This window comes from Glycine max, chromosome 7 (genome assembly GCF_000004515.6).
Source record: "Glycine max cultivar Williams 82 chromosome 7, Glycine_max_v4.0, whole genome shotgun sequence".
Lineage (NCBI taxonomy): Eukaryota > Viridiplantae > Streptophyta > Magnoliopsida > Fabales > Fabaceae > Glycine > Glycine max.
Window position 1 is genome coordinate 40,534,619 of NC_038243.2, and position 19,862 is coordinate 40,554,480.

General features: G+C 33.7%; 2 protein-coding genes across 2 annotated transcripts; both read left to right on the forward strand.

Annotated features, from left to right (window-relative positions):
- Positions 1 to 2,859: 2,859 nt before the first annotated feature.
- LOC100808143 (RGS1-HXK1-interacting protein 1) lies at positions 2,860 to 11,497 on the forward strand. The gene is made up of 8 exons (XM_003529404.5): positions 2,860 to 3,119; positions 5,868 to 5,934; positions 8,364 to 8,441; positions 9,869 to 9,921; positions 10,118 to 10,254; positions 10,344 to 10,408; positions 11,025 to 11,083; positions 11,173 to 11,497. The coding sequence occupies exons 1-8, from the start codon at positions 2,973 to 2,975 to the stop codon at positions 11,260 to 11,262; spliced, it is 696 nt and encodes a 231-aa protein (XP_003529452.1). The 5' UTR covers positions 2,860 to 2,972; the 3' UTR covers positions 11,263 to 11,497.
- A 3,138-nt stretch (positions 11,498 to 14,635) lies between these two features.
- LOC100499955 (transcription factor Pur-alpha 1) lies at positions 14,636 to 19,506 on the forward strand. The gene is made up of 5 exons (XM_003529406.5): positions 14,636 to 15,393; positions 15,484 to 15,531; positions 18,486 to 18,626; positions 18,733 to 18,975; positions 19,069 to 19,506. Exons 1-5 carry the CDS (start codon positions 15,127 to 15,129, stop codon positions 19,219 to 19,221), a joined length of 852 nt encoding a protein of 283 aa, XP_003529454.1. The 5' UTR covers positions 14,636 to 15,126; the 3' UTR covers positions 19,222 to 19,506.
- Positions 19,507 to 19,862: the final 356 nt, after the last annotated feature.

The following is a 19,862-nucleotide window of genomic DNA, read 5'->3' on the forward strand; positions in this document are numbered from 1 at the left end:
CCCAAATTATGTATAAAATCACAAAAAACATAATGTTGCCATACCTCTCCAGGCTAAGCATGGGAATTGTCTAGCTTAGCATGAAAAGGGTAGTAAGCACCCTTGCTCTCTGGCTTCTCCAAGTTAGGCAAGGGAATTTCTTGGATTAGTGCGTGAAGGGCAGTAAACACTTATGCTCTCTAATCTCTCCAAGTTAAATGTGAAATGACTTGTGCTAAGTGCGGCTTGCTTGGCAAATTATTCATGCTTTTATTAATGTTTTGACCTTGTAATTATGTTATGTTCATGTGCCATGTGCTTTCTTAATTAAACGAAGTTGTAAGTTGTAATTAGTGAACTACATGTTGAAGTTTAACATGAGTTGTTTTCCTCATCGTTAAGTTTACGAAATGTTATGAATGTCAATTTTGTAAAGTTGTACGTGATGGTTATACATATGGAATATGGCTGGAGAGATGCCATGGTACATGAGTAAGCTTTGAAATGTTAAGAGAACCTAGTCCATGTGGGATAGAATTCTCCAGGTGATATGTTAAGTAGAGCCATGTGCATCCTATGTGACCATGCATATATTTTTTTTCTCAGAATATGGTTTTTTAGCTTAATAGGAGAGCCATGAATGAGTTGAAGTATGACTTTAGTCTTAGTGGTATTATTCGATTTGGAATCTCCATGTGTCTCATGTTGATTCCGTAGGTTGGAGTATCCTTGTAAGACTAGACAACCCCGATCACTACTAAAAAATAATGATTTAACATCGCACGATTGACATCGGTTTTTTAAAAAACCGATGTTAAGAAAAGCACGGTGGCATTTTTGTAAATAAGTCGAGTTAGTTAACATTGGTTATTTAAATAACCGATGTTACCCGATGTTAACTACTTTATATTATGTGAAGGAATTGATATTAACATCAGTTATTTAAATAACTGATGCTATGTAATTCAGGTAGCATCGGTTATTTTGAAAAAATCGTTGTTGTTCTTTTCATAAATTAAAACACAAAATGATTTTGGCCCCTCGCGCTCAGACCTTAGCCGTTTCTCCTTTGTCCTCTTTCTTCTTGCTACCATTGCCATTGAAGCTGCACTGAAGGTACCATTGCCATTGAAGCTGCGACTACCGCAAAGGACTTCATCTCTGCCGCGATTGTCATTGCAACCTGTGTGTCTTTCCATTCACTCTCAGTCATTACGATTGAGGTGCGTCTCTACCACAATTCTTCAAATGTTTGTGTCACTATGTTTTGACCTAAAATGTTGTTCACTGTGTTTTGAGAGAATGGTTGCCCACGAAAATGCTGTTAGTTTCGAAAAAAAGTAGCTTTGTTCACGTGGTTACACAGAATGATCACTTTAGAGGGTTTCCATAGCACTATTTTATTATTCTATTTTTTTTTGGCTAGTAATGTGAAACTGTGATGGTAGTGTTTATTTTTACTGCCTTTGATTTTGATTTTGCTTCGTTTTTGTTTCTATTTTGAAAACATGTCTGCGATGGAGTGTTTTGATGGTAGTGTGTGTGCAAACGTGAAGGAGGTCTATGTTCTTCATTAGGGAAATCACCTTATCATTCCTGTTAGTGTATAATCAGTTTAACTTTTTAAGGTCTATGAAATGTTTTCATTGCTATTTCACTCTCATAGTGTATTTCGTTCCTTTCATATCCTACTCCTCTAAACCATTCTTCCTCACAAATGGCTACTACCCTTTCTTTTATCAGTTTTGTACCCTTTTGCATGCATTTCTCATTGTGTGTCTCACTAGTCCTGCTTACGTTTCTTCACTCCCTCCTTCATTGAGAAGGCAAGCTTCAATCCTTTTTTCTATGAAGCAACGTTTTATGGCCAAGTCTGATTGTCCAATTGCTTGTTTGGCAGCATTTTTTTGTGCCTAGCCTGGCATATTCCTACAACCCACTAATTGCTTTTAACCCTCTGCTTATTCACACATACTTTATGTTTATTTAGTTTGGCCAATTCTTGTTTTCTGCTCCCTTATCTGTTATAGGCTTGATTCATAAATGTTGTAGTTATTTTTTTTGGGGCAGTACATTACAGTTCATAGTCCTCTAAATTTGTTCTCATGAGTCATGACTCCTCTCCCCCCTCCTTTTTTGCAACTTGACTATTATTTTCATTAACTTGTTTAGTTTTGGCAGTTGTAACCACTGCTTTTGAGATTGTTTAAATTTTAAACATTTGTAGGTTGTATTAATTATTTATCTTGTATCCTTAATCTTCAATATAACAACCATTTCACTGTCCTGCTGTATCATTTTTGGGGTTGACTGCTTTGTATTGCTATTAAGTTACAACTATGGTTCTATTAAGGAATGCTCCTAAAATAAGAGTATGAAATGAGACAGGATGATAAAATAATACATCATAGCATTAGTGTGCACGAATGATGTCTTCTGCTGTAGTAGAATTTAGATTCCAATGTAAGACAACAATCTGTAAGTCAATGTATATTTCCTTCTTTTGTTCTGACTTTTGAAACCCTTATAGACATTGTTTATGCTGCCAATTTCTGTGAGTCAATGTATAGCTCTAAATACCATGTAGAAACACTAAGAATGAGTTTGAATAGAGTAATTTAACTAGATAATATATTAAATAGTTAATAAACATGTTATGGATAAAGGATGTTACATTTATTAGTATTAAATGAATTCTATTCTTCCAACTTTTTAAGATGAACGGCTGATTTGTTTTTAACTTTTTTTTCTTAAACTTCATTAAATCCTTATAAATATTTTTTAAATTTAATTATATGAAAAACAAATATTTATTCTTTTGGTTTTTTTTATACTAATTTTTAGTCAACAAAACAAATATTTATTGCAATACACACTAAATGACTAAATCACAGCCCAAAGATTCAAAGAATAAAGTTGGTTTGGTAAGGTATTCTGGTTGTTTATTCGGGGTCAGCAAACCGAGTGCAGTGCAGTGCAACCATCGGACAATAATGGCAGAGGCAGATTCGTCCTCCTCCTCTTCAGATGGAGAACCCTCGCCATCGCTGGCGTCGATTGCGGAGAATCTTCAGCGTTCCGCCATTCAATCTGCTCGAACTGTGCAACATAGCACTATAAATCATTTCCGTGCCTTTCAGGTTTCCCCATCCTCTTCTCTTCTCATATCTTGATCTTGTATATTATTTGCATTATCCCCTTTTTGCTGGATTTATGTTTTAGTTGGTTAGAAGTTGAATGTGGAATTGGGGATTTCCATTCCTCTGTTGTTCTAATTAGGTGAAAAAATTAATCTATGAAAATTTCGCGGGTTTTCATAATTAATTTTATAATTTTTTTTTGTCGGGGTGCAGTGACCCTTGGATTATTTTGTAGTTCTGCCACTGCCCCATTATATGATACCAATACTATTTTTTTTATCCGCAAATGATAGTGGTTAGTTTTTTGTTAGAAGATAGAACAGAATATTTTAGTGAGAATTTAGAGAATGGGAATGCTGTATTATTCAAGATAATGCAGTAGTTTACAGGTTCTGTATATCATACATACATATCACTGCTGTTGCATCCACGTCTATAGTTCTATATTGTCCCTCTACTAGTGCCAAAATACACCAAGCATGGTAGCCTTTGCCACTGCCACCATCAACCCTGCTTCTCATGTTTGTTGCCACAACCATCAATATTATTTTGACTATCATGGTCTTTGTTGTGTGAATGATATGAACCTTCATTGCACAAAGGCTGACTTAGGATCGTCTAGGATTAAACCTTGATGGAAAATGCGAAAATTGATTAAGGAAAAGATGGAAAATTGACAAGATTTAAGGGTTGGGCAGTGGCTAATTTCGTGAGCCTTAATAAGGTAGTTCTTGGCATAAAATGGAAGAATGAGATGATAAAAAGTAGGTTAAGTGGTGGCTGGACAGAAATATAGAAATGACAATAACTCAAGCTACAGGGCTCCAAATGAGGTGATTCCGAAACGAGGTGAAAGTTCTCGTTTTGAAATTCAATTTAGGCTCAAGAATCACTTAATTTGAGCGCATAAAACGGGAGTTATGACCTCGAGATAATTCTAGGCAGAAGTGGATTTTCTGGAATTGTGGTTTGAAAGAATAAGGTTGAAGATGAAAGGAATGAAATAATCACTCTTTCCGGCGAGGACAACACACAAAGGATGTGAAAGTCCTTTGATATAGCCAGGGTGTTCTTGAATCACTCAAGAACTTAGGAGAATCACTCTCACTAAGATAAAAGAGATAAACTCTAATTTTCTGAATAAAACTCAACTTGTGTTTATTGATAAAATGACTGATGCCTAGGTTGCCAATTGGGCCCTTATTACAACTTGAACTAAACCAAACTAAAGCCCTTTTAGTTGATTAACCCAAAACATATTTTTGGTCAGCCAACTTTATTAGGATTGGGCCATTATTTAGACAAACTAAACACTCTAAAATTGAGACAAAGTGGTGTCATTGGTGTCATTTAGTCCTCCTCCATTCGGAGGAGGATGCAGCACACCGTTTCTTCAATTGCAGTAAGGTTCTCCCCTTGTGGTGGGAGACACTTTCATGGGTCAAATCAGTGGGTGCTTTCCCGAAAGAATCGAAAGACCACTTCATGCAACACAGCAGAAGGAATGCTACACGAACAAAAGATATGAGATGGAGATGTTGGTGGATAGCCCTCACAAGGACCATATGGCAACATAGAAACAAGTTGGTCTTTGATAACCAAACTTTTAATGCAAGCAAGCTGATGGATGAAACGCTTTTTCTACTCTGGTCCTGGTTCAAAGCTATTGAAAAAGATTTTGATACACATTTTAATCAGTGGTCTTCCAATTTGACAGATGTCTTTGTGTAATTAGAAAGGGAGGGTAAAGGCTGAGACCTCTTCCAAGAAGTGCAGCATATATGTAATTAAGTTTGGGGTGTAGCTGGGCCATAATAGCTAAATTCTTCTGTACCAGCTATGCTTTAAATTATACCTGTACCTACAGTACCTCTGGTACTATTTTATATATATAATATATATTTTTGCTGGAAAAAAAAAAACAACTCACAACCTTGAACTTTTCTCCTTGAAACTTGGACTTGTAGTCAAATAGTATGGACAACACTTGTTGAAAAGCTTCCTTGACTTTCCTTGCTCTAGTCCTTGTCATAGGTCCTCCAAGTGGATCCTTGTCCTTGCTCTTGGTCATGTCCTCATCAGTGAACCACGACTGTCACCTTATCTCTGTGTCCATAATAAAAATATTAGTATGTTATTTATATCTATTTAGTTTTAAAATATAGCAACTATATTGTAGAATTGTTTTTTTTTTAAACATCTAGATTATTCGCTCAAACATTAGAATTAGACTTGTAATTTCATTTCCTGATTCTTTGTATAGTCATGTGGAAACTTTGAAGCTCTGAACTAATTTGAAGCTTTAATAATGTTATCATATGATTTAACCTGCTAAACCTGTCTAAAGTAATGAAGCATGTTTCTTTTTTTCGATATCATATAAGGCCTGCATCATTAACAATATATAAGAAAATAGTAAACAAAGTCAAATAATTATAAAGATCAAGTCTAAGTTATTTTCATTATATTTTTGAAATATTGTACATAAGCTGAAGACTCTATTTTGCATTTCTTTATTTTCTTTTATAAGAGGTTGGTGGGATATTTTTATATGCTTTCCTACTCTTGTTTATAGAAAATAACCACTCTTCTAATGCCATATCATCTTTTCCCATCCTCTGATTTTTTTTCCACGTTCAATCTTATATGAATTTGGGAAATTCCTGACCATGTGTAATCCCATTTTTATCCCTCGATATAATATGAATGGCTCCAAAGCTCATCTGGTTATGTATGATTCTTTTGCAGAATTTTTTACCAGAAGCAGTACCACAGTATAGAACATATGAGGATGCTTTCGTCAATAAAGTTAAAGGTGATTAAAAATTGATAGTATTGATCTTGTGAGTGTTGGTTGTGTCCTTCAACTTTTATGATCTTTTTGTTGGTATAGTATAAAGGTTTTGGCAAAAGTAAGGTTAAATTTTTATGGCAGTGTGTAACTTATGTGATAATTTTAAAAAATTGGTAGGAAATGCTTGTATTTCTTCAGATTGCTATTTGTACCTATACCTGTTATGTCATAGGTTATGTTTATGGCTTCTATTTGGTGTTCAATTCATAATTGTTTCTTCAAGGATTTTCACTTACTGATTTCGCTAGGAACCCAAAATAGAAAATAGAAGAAAGGAAAGAAAGATGGAATTTCTTGATTGTAAAAGAACAAAAAATAGGAGAGAGAACTCTCCTCCAAGGATTTCCCCTTCACAAAGGATTTATCCTTTCACAAAGAGCTAATGGCTCAATTTACAATGACAATAAATCTCCTTTTCTCCTATCATTCTTCCCCTATTTATATCTAATAAACCCCTCTAACTAACTAACTCACTGACTATCTCATTAATAGTCTAATGATCGTAACTAACTCTCCCTTCTCCTTATATCCTAACAATACACCCCTCCTAAAAATCAACCTTGTCCTCAAGGTTGAAATTTGAAAACTGGAATTGCAAAATGAAACTTCCTCAAGTTTTTTCTGATTACTGGTAGACAATTGCACCCCCTTGTTGCTTAACTGGGAACGACCTACTGCCCCTGCATGCAAACTCAGGTCTGGCAGCTTTGGTGATGTGGGGGGGACAAGGGTGGACTCCATATAACTTTAATCACCATGACTACCTCAGTACATTCCTTATGCCTTAGCTCCGTATCTAAGCTATCAGCCATAGATGCAACAAAGTTTAATGCTAAAGGATCACCCAGCAAGTTGAAATTCCAAGATTTCAATGCCATTGATGTTCCAACCACCTTCATGATCGAATTTGGGTCCAACAGTGATTTCTGTTTCATCATAACAATCTTTTTAAGAAAATCTGGATTTTGAAAATAATGAGTCTAGGTTGCATTGCCCCTTTCAACTTGCATTCTTCACTCTGTTTATGTGTTTCTCCCTCTTCATCGAAGAATCAACTTCCTCCATCATAACTTTTTCAATCTTTGTTTCTCTTGCTAATATTGCTTCATCATTTTCTCCACCATAAAGTGTGTGGTTATTGATTATTGAACCTTCTTTACTTTTATTTTCTGATTTCAAGAATTGGAATGGATCATCATCACACTAAAAAATGCTACCCTTCAAGTTAGTTCCCTGTTTTGTGCTTCCATCAAAGGTTGGTACACCTTTCTTGTCCAAGAGGCTTTTGCTTCACTGCATTCAGACCCACTTCCCTCCATGCTATTTTTTTCTTGCTCAGTTGACTGAGGATCAGCCTCTTCATTCAATAACTTGTGCAGCATGTGTTTCAGTTCTAAAATGTTGGTCCTCTCTTTCAAGAACACTATGGAACTCTCCCTTTTTTGGATGTGGGTTTCCGTGTCAATTTGTTCTTCTTGCTTCAAGATACTCAATCTTTTAAAGACTTACCATAGTGATCTCTGAATCTTTTAAAGCTGTGGAAAATGACTCCCAATCTGAATCTGGGTTCTTTTGGCTCCAAATGTAGAACCAATGCATCGCAGCACCCTCCATGCTCATGAATGCATATTGTAGCTTATGGAATGAAGGAATTTCTTGTACCTCTGAATTTTCTGCCGTAGCAATCCAACAAATTGGGTCTTCCCCCACAAATGCTGGCAGCTTCCCCTTACCCCAAATTTGTGCTTCCTCCATCTCTAACACTGACTCTCCTTCAAAGATCTGGCAGGTCAGACCAATTGTTAGGAACCCAAATTAGAAAATAGAAGAAAGGAAAGAAAGATGAAATTTCTTGATAGTAAAAGAACAAAAATTTGGAGAGATAACTCTCCTCCAAGGGTTTCTCCTTCACAAAGGATTTCTCTTTTCACAGGGAGCTAATGCTCAATTTACAATGACAACAAATCTCCTCTTCTATCTTTCTTCCCCTATTTATATCTAATAAACCCTTCCAACTTACTTACTCATTAATAGTCTAACTATCTTAACTAACTCTCCCTTCTCCTTATATCCTAACAGATTTGCTGAAAGATCTTTCTATATTTGATGAGCGTTTTCATGATTTTATTTTATTTTGTTTTTTTCTTACCCTAGTAGTAAAGGACTCTCGAGTCTTGTCTAGCATGCAGAGGAATGATGATATCTTGCTGAATTTTATTTTTCCATAAGGAATGAATGTTATCAATCTTTAAAATTCTTTTTCTTAGATGAATTAACACTGAATGTTATCAATCCTCAAAAAAGTTGATGGACATAGAAATAGCAGAGTTGTTTTTGCTTTCTGGTAATCTTTTATATATAGCACTGGTTTATATTCTTACCTTTTACAGATGGATTGATGATTGCAAAGGAGAATCCAGCTTTAAGTGCTGGTTTAGCTGTTTCTGGTGCCCTTCTGGCCATGCGAGGTAAATGTTTTTGGGTATCATTTGCACATACAAGTAACAAATTTTAATTTGGCAGCTCAGTTTTTCTTAAAGGCTCAATTCAATATTTCTGTATGTTAAATTCTCTTGTGATAGGCAATTTAGTTTTAAATATGTTATCATAATACAAATTATTATATCGAGGCCAAACTTTGGAAACTAATGCAGGCTCACTGCTCTTTTTTTTATGTATTCTGAGTTATTTCCTTGTTTTCCTTTTGGTTTTGTTTTTCATGTAGTTTCCCTTGTACTAACTAGTCACTGGTTAGCATTTGAACTTTTAATGACTGGAAAGCTGGGTTTAGATGTGACTAATGTAATTTGGCTTGGACTTGGTAATATGCAATTCACCTGGTATAAATAGCCCTTAGGACTTTGTATTTCATCTTTCATATATATTTTCCCAACTTTTAGCTGTAATTCTGTTACGAAGCTGCTATTTTCTACTTTCCTTGCATCAAATGGTACTAAAGACATGGTGAGGGAGTAGAATTGGATTTGTCTTGGCATATGCTTGAAGATTTGTCATGTGTAACACACACCTCACAGTGACAAGCATCATGTGGGGAGTCTGCACGGAAAATAAACAAGGCACTTGTAGGCAGTCCGGAAAGTAGTCTAGAGTAAAACATCATTGTATGAGGGACTTCTCCACCAATCTATAATATCCCGATGAATCATAGATCCTCAACTCAAAAGGCACTTGATTTACCACATGAAGACTTCAATGAATAAATTGTTTTTTAGTTGATACAATCAAGAAATCACAAAACAAATGGAAGATAATATACCAAATCAAAGATAAAAAATTATTCATAATGTATTCCAGAAAATTTTCCTCTTGAAAAAAATTCAATAGTATAATACGAGTTTTTAGGCATCTGAACAATTAGAATTTTCTGTATTAGAAAATATTGATTTATTGAGTCACATATCAATCTATTAATGGTGCTAGTGGAAGGGATCTTAATTGCTCAAATTTGGACGTCAAGCCACAAAATAATTTCATGGTTTTCAAATATTCAAAATATCTATGAATATGGAGTGGAAGACTTCAAGCCCGAGCTAAAAATTGAAGTGAAGGGGAGCTGATGTAAGACAATAGGGGTCAATTATAAGACCTGAGAAAACTGTAGAAGAAACCATTAAAAAATAACTTTGCTTGAATTGGTTTTATATAGCCCAATGGCATTGATTGATCTGTGTCGCTGCCCCTTATAGCAAGGTCAAGTTATAACATGTATTTGTTTTTGTTGCATATCTTTCATGGAAAATGTGATTAGTCATTATGACTCTTCTGTACTATATTGCTTGTGATTGAAACCAGTTTTTTCTATGCCATTTTCTGTATATCAGGTCTCTACTGAGTTTGTATTTGTTTTAAGCTGAAGTATTTTTTGGTTTTGCAGCTCCAAGAAGGTTTCTGTTTCGTCATACATTGGGTCGATTCCAAAGTGAGGAGGTATTACTCAGTTGAACAATCAAGATGCATCCCTTACCTATGTTCTTACGTACTGCTCCTCTCTATTTGTGATGCATAACCTGCTCTTTCCTTATTTTGTAACTTGATTTCTTAAGATCTTGTATTAAAAGTTGTAATATTTCTCCAGTGCATGTTCTGTTATTTCTTTCACCTTTTCACATGAATGCTTATGAAGGTACGGTATGCTAGAACTGAGAAGAATGTAAAGGACTTGGGCCTTTCGGTGGATTTACTGAAGAAGGAGAGTGTAAAATTGCTTCAAAGGACAGCTCTTGCTGAGAAGGAAATGAAATATGGGCATACCGAACTAGTGTATGTAATTATCAGTTAATGAAAGGATATGACTTATTTGATTACTGCTGAAGTATGCCTGAAGTTTGTTAATTTCAATAAATATATAGGAGCGCTGGAACCCAATTTCAACAGCTGGCAAAATCAGCTTACAAGGTTGAAACCCGAGCTGCTGGTATGCTGTCTTTTTTTCTCTGTTTTTCTTTTAAGTAAGTTAATAACAATATCAAATTTAATTAGAATATATTGATAATGTAACTGTCATCCAATCCTGGATCACAAATTTGTTAACTTTTGTAATAATTACTTTAGAGGAGGGATCAAGTTACTCAAAGATTAACTCAAAATGTTACTCTCCATCCTCAACCTTCATTTTCTCTTAAAAGGTAAGTTACTTATTAGAACCGTTAGATTAAAAAAAAATGAAGGGTGGGGATGAGGAACTTGATCCCTCCTCATTACTTTCACAGCCATATCGAAGATAATTTTTAATTGGTTGATAGCGTAAAACTTATTAGCGGATGATATAACAAAATTAAACTCATACACAATTAACAATCTTTTTATCCAAAAACAACAACAAAGCATTATCTTACTAGGGGAGGTTGGTTACATGGATCACACAATAGCATTTGGTTTGGTTAAATTTTTACATTCCATGTTTTGTTTTTTTCTTTTAAAAAAGAAGAAAATCAGGAGCTCCTTTTGTGATTCTCCCTTTCTTATTTGCTTTGGGTATTGTGTGATATATATTGTAACCTTAGAATTTACCCTCTTTTATCATGCTTCAGATTTGCTTGACAAGCTGCGGTATATACCTAGTCGTGAAGCTCTGGTACTTCGAGCTGAGGCAAGCTAACTTTGTCTTACTGCGTGTTTCTCAAAAGTTCAGTAATATTCATTTCTCATTGTTTTCTCTCTTCGTCAAACACGTGACAGGTTGCTTCTATGGCTTCAAATTTGAAGCGTCAGAGATCTTCACTGAACAAACGGATAATGAAGATCAACGAGTTAGGGGTTCCTGTGTGATTGAATTAATGGACAAGTTGTGGACCTTCTCTTGATGCACACCCATCACCCCAGTTTTCCTGAATAAATTCTCCTGTTAAAGTAGATAGCTCTAAGTATAATGCAGACCCATGCCCCGGGGCATCTTTTTTTTTTTTCAAATGTTCAGTCTCTTTCATGCAATCTACATTTTTTATATATGTAACTTTCACGCAATATACTATTTTTTAAAACAATCTACTTATGTATTACTTTACATTATTTTTTTTAAAAAAATTCCTATAACTTGTTAGAAAAATAAAGTAAAATAAAAAAATAAATAAAAGAAAATGCAAAGCTTTAAACAAAATAACATTTACAAAGTAACTTAAGAATATAACAGAAAATGGATTAACAATTAACAATGTAATATAACATATAATAAGTAAAAAAAAAAAATTAAGGGAGAAATTTTAAATAGCAAAGTGGACAAACGTTATTCTTTAAAGAGAAAACATATGTTACACTCTCGTGGTAGGAAATTTAATTATGCTATTCTTCCGAAAAATGTGAAAGGATCCTTGAATCTTTTGAACATCTCTAAAAAATATTTTTTTTTATTAAAAAAGGAAGAGATAAAATTTAGAAAAAAAAATTAAATTATTTTTCTACTGTGTGTGTGTCTTGACTAAAGGAGAAAAGAGATATATATATATATATATATATATATATATATATATATATATATATATATATATATATATATATATATGTGTAAACTCTTTTATGCAAACCGAACATTGGAAACTAACTTGCTGAAAAAAAAACATAATAAACACTTAACAAACCAAATTGACCCAATTTTACATAACAAATTATAAAATAAATATTTTATTTTATAAAAATAGAATTAATATAAATAATATATGTTTTTATAAATTTTAAATTATAAAACAAATATTTACTAACATAACTGTCCTAATTTTGTTTTTTTCATGCCAAATACTTGAAATTCAAATGATGAAATAATTTTGAAAAGGCAAGGGAACAAAAAGGACATAAACTTTTGATTAGAATAAATGTCGGTCAGAGCATATATGTTGTACGCTAGATTTCTCCCTGAAAACATATGATAAAGTCCAGTGTTTCACTTTGGACGAATGATAAATTAAAGTGCATTTTGCGTCCAAATTAAAGTGTCTTATAATACTTAATAAACCTCATTAATTTATCAAATTTTAGTAACTTAATTAACATTAAAACTATAAAAGGGATTAGATATTATCCACGTCTTTGGTTCTAAAATAATAAACCTGACAATAAGTTAAAGGAAGCAAAGGCAATGGAATAAAGTACACCTTATGCTAAAATAAGAGAAAATGTGTTTATGAATGTAGCAATAATGCAGTGACCAACATATAATGCAAAGAGAATGACATGAGGGGAGGCGAACAGGATAAATTCCAAATAATATTCAATCAAACCGAATCTTCCATACCCTTAAAACATTTTTTTTCAAACATACCCATAAAACATAAAAAAAAAAGAAGATAAATAATAAACAAGATACTTATGTGAAAAATTTTGGTTTTATGTGAGTTTAGATTATCAGCCTCGTAATTTGTGAGTCTTGGTTCTGTATGTAAAGCTCAAAACATGTCCCCTATTTTTGTTGAGTCCATAATTCTCTCATTGTATGGTCTCTTGAACACCCTGTGTTATTTGTTTCTTTTTCACTATTTACGTTCATCCACCCACTTCAGCTTGCTTGTGAGGCTTTATCTTTGAATTTTAATTCTATCACTAGCCAAAAAAAATTAAATCTCGTAATTGCCGTGAAGATAGAAACATGAAGTGAACCAACATGATATACAACCCTGCAGATTAAGTGATCTGTTTGATTTACAAACTGAGAAAAATACTAGAATTAAGTGTCAAGTTTTGGAATCCTTATAAAAAAAACACTAGAGTTTCCATAATCTACATACCAAAGGAGCAAGTAAATGCATAAATTTTAAGTGGGGTTGAGTATCTTTTCAGAACAAATGATAGTATTGTAATCCAACTAAACCAATATAAGGAGTGACCCAAGAGATAAATGTCAACTAAGTTATCTACGAACACTAAAAGGTATTGTTTTAAGAGCTTCTCTACTCGAAAAAGTTTTAAACATTTAGTAGAAAACTGTTATGAGTTCCTCTAACTTGTATCTAAACAATCTCTTTGTGTGAATGGCAAATCCCTCTCAAACTGTAAAGGCTGTTTAATTACTACGAAATCATAATTTAAATAAATTAAAAAAAATTGTTAGACAAAGGGACAGGTATAATTGAGTTAAAAACATAAATTAGAAATATTAGATGAAATAAAATGAACTTTAATCTCAATATTTTCCTAATTGAATTAAATCAATTTTCTTGCAGTATTACAAATCTCTTCTTCTCTTTCTTTATTTTTTTCTTTTGTATTTCTTTCTCTTAATATTCAAATAAAGAGTGAGAGTCAAGATTTTTTTTTTATTTCTAATAAATATTTATTATCTATTATAATGATTTTTGATGTAATAGAATAAAATAATAGATTAACATAAATTTAATATCCTAATCTTTTATTTGTGTTTATAAATGTTATGTAATTATTTCACTATGATTGGTTCACTGGTGGAAGATTTGAATAATTTGTATGAAGTATTAGATTTAAAATTCATTTTCACCATTTTTGTATAAAAAAAATCATATAACTCCCTTTTATATTTATTAAAGAATATTACAAAAACTTGTAGAAAAAAGAATATTACAAAAAGGTGTTGTTGTAAAAAAGAAGGGTGTTAATCCCATAAAAGAGCATTAGGTGGGAAAATAATTGGAGAACGTTAAAAAATGATATAAATATACTTACTTTAAGTTTTTTAACTAATGTCTTAGGTTATTTTTTGATAAAACTAATTAAAAAAGTTAGTTAAAAGTTAAAAAAATCAACTACGAAGTTAGATACTAACATATTAAATTATAAATATTTAGTAAAAAAAATAAAAAATAAAAAATAATAGAAAAATAGTAAAATAACAATTTATTTAAAAATGATAACTAAAAAAATGAATAAATATATTAAAAATAAAAATTAAAGAAAATATAAAAAAGTTAGAAACTAAAAGTTAAAAAAATATTACTTCAAATAACATCTTAAAAAATATTAAAAACTATTAAAAAAATACTTGTTTATCTGGTTGTTAAATATTTTATCAAAAATATATTTAAGGATAAGAATAATGGTTATCATTTGCTAAGAAAATAAATCCAGTATTTATTAAATATAAGCACGTTTCTAGGTGGACATGTTTGTGGTGGGGTTTCTAACTTCTAAGTGGATAAGTGAGCCTTTTAATTAATTAATTAATTAAACTACCTCTCATTCACACACGTCACGCGTCCTCTTTTTTTTTTTTTTTGTCATTTATAAAATTCCCTTTTTCTCTTATTTTTTTCATCTTTTTTCTTTGACTTTTGGCTAAATTTGATGAATTTATGATGAGAAACATGCCAATCCAGTAATTTACCAATTGCTACTAATTGACTCGTGCGGTGAAGAATCCCATCACAGATGGATCTGCAAAACCAGAGAACAAGCAGAAGAGTCTTCTTCGTTTAACAACAACATCGGAGAAAGAAACAAACACCTGCGGCGAGCACACACACGTGCGTTGTGAGCACTCTCCAATCTCACACGCATGAGTCCGATGCTGCTGTAACCGTCGACGAAGAAGAAGAAAGAAACCGTTGTTGCTGTGACCTTGAAGTGAAGCAAAATTCGCAAACCAAACCAAACAAACCCTAAATGCGCGGTTACTAGTGAGTGACGATTCAGATCTGTTGCGGGATTATCGAAATTGGTTATTGGCGGAGGGAGATGGAGGGGAACTCCGGCGGAGGAGGCGGCGGAAACGACGTGGAATTGCTCTGCAAGACGCTGCAGGTGGAGCACAAGCTCTTCTACTTCGATCTGAAGGAGAACCCTCGCGGCCGCTACCTTAAGATTTCCGAGAAGACCTCCGCCACCAGGTCCACCATCATCGTCCCCTTCTCTGGCATTTCCTGGTTCCTCGATCTCTTCAATTACTACGTCAATTCCGATGATCAGGACCTCTTCAGCAAGGAATTGCAGCTCGACACCAAGGTAGTAATACCCTAATTTGACTCCCTTTTTTTTTCGCTCTGTAGCATTTGATTTGATTTGATTTGATTTTGCTTTTTTTTTTCTCTTCAGGTTTTCTATTTTGACATTGGTGAGAATCGGAGGGGCCGTTTTTTGAAGGTATTTGGCGCTTGATTCTCTTCTTCTCTTTCTCTTACACCCGAAATGTTAAATTTAAGGGTGTATGGGTGGAAGATAGGAATACAGGGGGGAAAAGAATAAAGTAACAATTTAGATTTATTCCAGAAGTATCACTCTCACTCTCTCCTAAATAGTGCTTAAACTAATGAAATTATATAAGTATATATCATTTTAGTCCCTGGGTTGATATGTTTTACTAATATTGAGGGACTAATTTGAAGAATTTTCCGATACTTGAGGGGCTATGTAACATGATTTGTAATACTATAGGGACTACTTATATGATTTCATTAGTTTAAGGACTAATTTGGAAGGAGGGTGATACTTCTGGGACCAAATTGATGGTTTGTTCAGGGAAAATAAGTGAAGAGAGAGAAACTGATGGATGTGTGTCTAAGCGGAAGGAAGATAGAAATAGAGGTGGAGATTAACTGAAAGAGAAAAGCTGATAAATGTGACAAATGATGTGGCGGAAAATGAAAAGAGAGATAGAAAGAAAAAATGGGGGTGGAAGTGAGATGTATAAGAAGCTGAGTGTGTGATAATAATAACCCAGTTTTAATTGCTTGTCTTTGTTTTGATAGGTATAGGTTAATCTTTTAAGTGAATTGTACAACATTTTTCACCTAATTATATGCTGTTTTGATGTGTGGCTGTAATATTTTTGGTAAAAAATGGTTATTGAGTGTGTTTGGCTGTGTCAAAATAATGGTTCCTTGAATGCTTTACTTGTCAATGAATTAGAATAGGGGGTGTCTGTATATATGTCTGAATTAAGGATAAGTTTTAATATGACTTTTTACCTTGGTTTGTTTATATACTCTGGTTCTGTATGTAGAGAAGCTTTTCTATATTGTCATTGAATGAAGGTCAAAATATCTAGGCATATATGTGTTTTCGTGACAAATAAGGAAATTTAATGATGACAATGAAGCTGTTAATTAACCCAATCTGTGATCGCATGTACAAAAAAGGTAGAAAATGAGGTCTGCAACCTGAGAGCTGAGTGTGTAAGAGGTTGGGGCTTTAATAAGCTTAGGGTTCTGAATGAGGTTTTATTATCAAAATGTAGAAAAGTGAAACAAAATTTTTAATTTGGTTTGTGTGGCAAAGGCTGGGCATTTTGTTAGACATTCCTATTCTTGTTGCTATCAAAGACAGATTCAAAAAAGATAACACCAAAGGTATATTTGAAATTATAAAATATTAAATGTAATGGATGATTAATCTCCTCAAAGGTCCAAACTCCTAACCAATGGCCCGGTTTTCCACTCATCCATCTTCTCAACTCCCTTTCATCTGGTCATCCCTTTCATTTGTCTTCCTTATGGCTCCTGAAAACTGCAAAGCACCTTCATATTCAGACGCTGCAGAAAGTTTTTTTAGAATTTTTCCTCTCTCAATCCCAAATCTCCCACCCAAATCAAATCTTAAGTCAAGCTCGAATCACTGGAAGGTGTGGCAGAATGGAAACTTGGGGACAACAACCTGCTAAAGAGGGGAAATCTGATGGTTCCTTAAGTTCCATCTTTAGCCATAGGTTCATCACTTCTACGAATTGCATAGGGAATTGGCAAGAACAAATTCACGAAACTATGCATACCAACTTTTGGTTTCCAAGGGGGAGGAGTGAATTATGTTTTGCTGGTCTGAAATAATCAAGGAACTCTGCGCATGTTTAGGTTAGATTATTTTTGGGGAAATATTTTTTTTCTTTTCAAAATCTCTTTTAGAATGGTGAAAAAAAAGTGTTTTTACCCTCCAAAATAAGCTAAATCAAACATGCACTTGTTCCTTTGTTGCCCAGTACACTATGCTTAGACATCAACCTTTTATCTTGTCTGTGTAAAATTTTCCATATTCAGTATTTAAGGGGTATCTTATATGTCCCCTTATATTCTTATTGCCAAATTGTTGTTCATATATAAGACCTGCCCTTGTGTAATTGACTAACTGAAGTGCCTACAACGTGAGTTTGATGGTAGGAAAGGTGTTAAAGACCAGATAAATTTGTATTGGAAGTTTTGGGATGTGAGTATTGTTGGGTTCTGTCTGTTTTTACACGTATTGTTACAAAACCAAAATTGCTGTTTGGATTTTATGTGTAACAGCATTTATTATTCACCCCAAACAATTAAACAAAAGCAAGATTTAAAGTATGCATTGGTGTGGAACATAGGAACAACAGAAAACCAATCTGCACCACTAAAAAGCAGCCTATGCTGTCAACTACTATATTCTGTAATTCCTTTATGGGTTTACTATCTTTGTGGTCCCTAAACTTTTTAGATTTTTGCTTTTAGTCCATAATCTAAATTAATTGATGGCATAACATTGATGTTGACGGCCTAGTGACTTGTCACATTATCAAGAAGTCTAATGGGATAGTCACATGTATTTTTTTGGTAATCTATGTTTTTAATCCCTCATCAACTAGTTTGATGTCATCAATTGTTCTAAAACAAATGATTGATTAAAAACGTAGTTTACCCAAAAAATTACATGTGGTTGCCCCTTCAAACTCTTTGATGACGTGACAAATCATTAGACTGTCAATGTTGTTGCATAATCATTGTTACTTGACAATAGGGACTAAAAGTGATAACGGAAAAAAAATTTAAGGACTTTGACCTGTCAAAATTTAGATTAAGGATTAAAATCATAAATCCCAAAATGTTTAGAGACCAGAAGTCTATAATCTTTTCTTTATCTTCTATAAGCATTTGAATTTGGCAAAAGTGATCCTTAAGTAAAATCTGCACAAAAAATGTTTTAATGAATTGCATGAAGTCCCTCATGAAAAACTGTTACCCTGTTTTTCATCATTTTTGGCTTCCATATCTACATTTATTTTGGAATTTCTTTCTTATGAAGAATATTATCCATATGTATATTTTGTTTCGAGATTATGATTGTTATTTATTATTTTGAAGGTGTCTGAAGCTTCTGTCAGCAGAAACCGTAGCACTATAATTGTTCCTGCTGGAAGCTCCAGGGATGAAGGATGGGCAGCATTCAGGAACGTTTTGGCAGAGATCAATGAAGCCTCAAGGCTTTTCATTCTGCCCAATCAGGTTTCCTTCTTTTGAAATAGACATTTTTCTTCCTGCTTAGCCACAAGAATTGTCAAAGTTGTTGTTTTTTTTTTCATCTTATTTGCTTGTTTGCATTCCACAATAGCAAAATTCTGAATCCTCAGAGCGTCTTGTTGGACTTTCGGATGATGTTGGTGCTGGCTTCATATCTGGTCATAGTACTCAACCTGCCACTTCTTCTGAGTTGAATGTGGACAGGTCTGTTGATTTGCCGCCTCAGGATGAAATTGGGAACTTGGGGGTCTCAAAAGTAATCAGGGCTGATCAGAAAAGATTCTTCTTTGATCTTGGGAGCAATAATAGGGGTCATTTCTTAAGAATATCTGAGGTGTGCTGTTATTATCTCTCTGTCCTTTTTCCTTTGTTTTATATATTGTGGGAAGAGGAATTTCTGCTGTAAATTCTTGTAATTTAATTGCAGGTTGCGGGTTCTGATAGATCCTCCATCATTCTTCCCCTGTCAGGGCTTAAGCAGTTTCATGAGATTGTTGGTCACTTTGTGGAAATCACAAAGGACCGAATTGAGGGAATGACAGTTGCTAATGTTCGCACAGTTGATCCCCCTCAAAGATGAATGCTAACTTGGGGTATTCATGGTTAATAATTAATCCCCCTTCCAAGGTTTCAATGGGATAAGAATGGGTGTTGTCTTTGAGTCTGATTTGTGTATTTTATTTTCCCTCAGCCTCCTTCTCCTTCTCATATTGTTCTTCCATTAATGCTTTTGAAATAATGCAAACTGTGGTTGGTCCGCAGAATAATTTGAATTGCTTGGCAAGGTTAATATGAATAGGAATAATGTATTTGTTTGGATAGTTTGGCACCCAAGCTACAATCTGTAATAATGTTTGATTGTTTATTTTGCGTTCCTTGCGCAGATTTCACATGGATTTAAGTTCTCATGCATGCCGAGGTTTCAACCACCCATGCCTACCATATGTTAGGTTGGTAATTTAACTATTTTGTAGGGTTTGGTTTCCATCTAGCATGAACTTTGCTTTATCGTCGTATAGTTTCATCTGTATAAAACACCCCTTGGAAGGAGAGATGGAGGGAATGCTAAATGCTTTTGGGAATGAAATTAGTTGCATGAAATATCTTGTCAGGACAATATCAAATTGTTCCATGGAAGTCAATGCACTTGAAAATAAGGAGCGTTAGATAGTCTTTATTGTAGTAGATTCGTTAAATATGTTCCCAGCAAAACCTGATTTT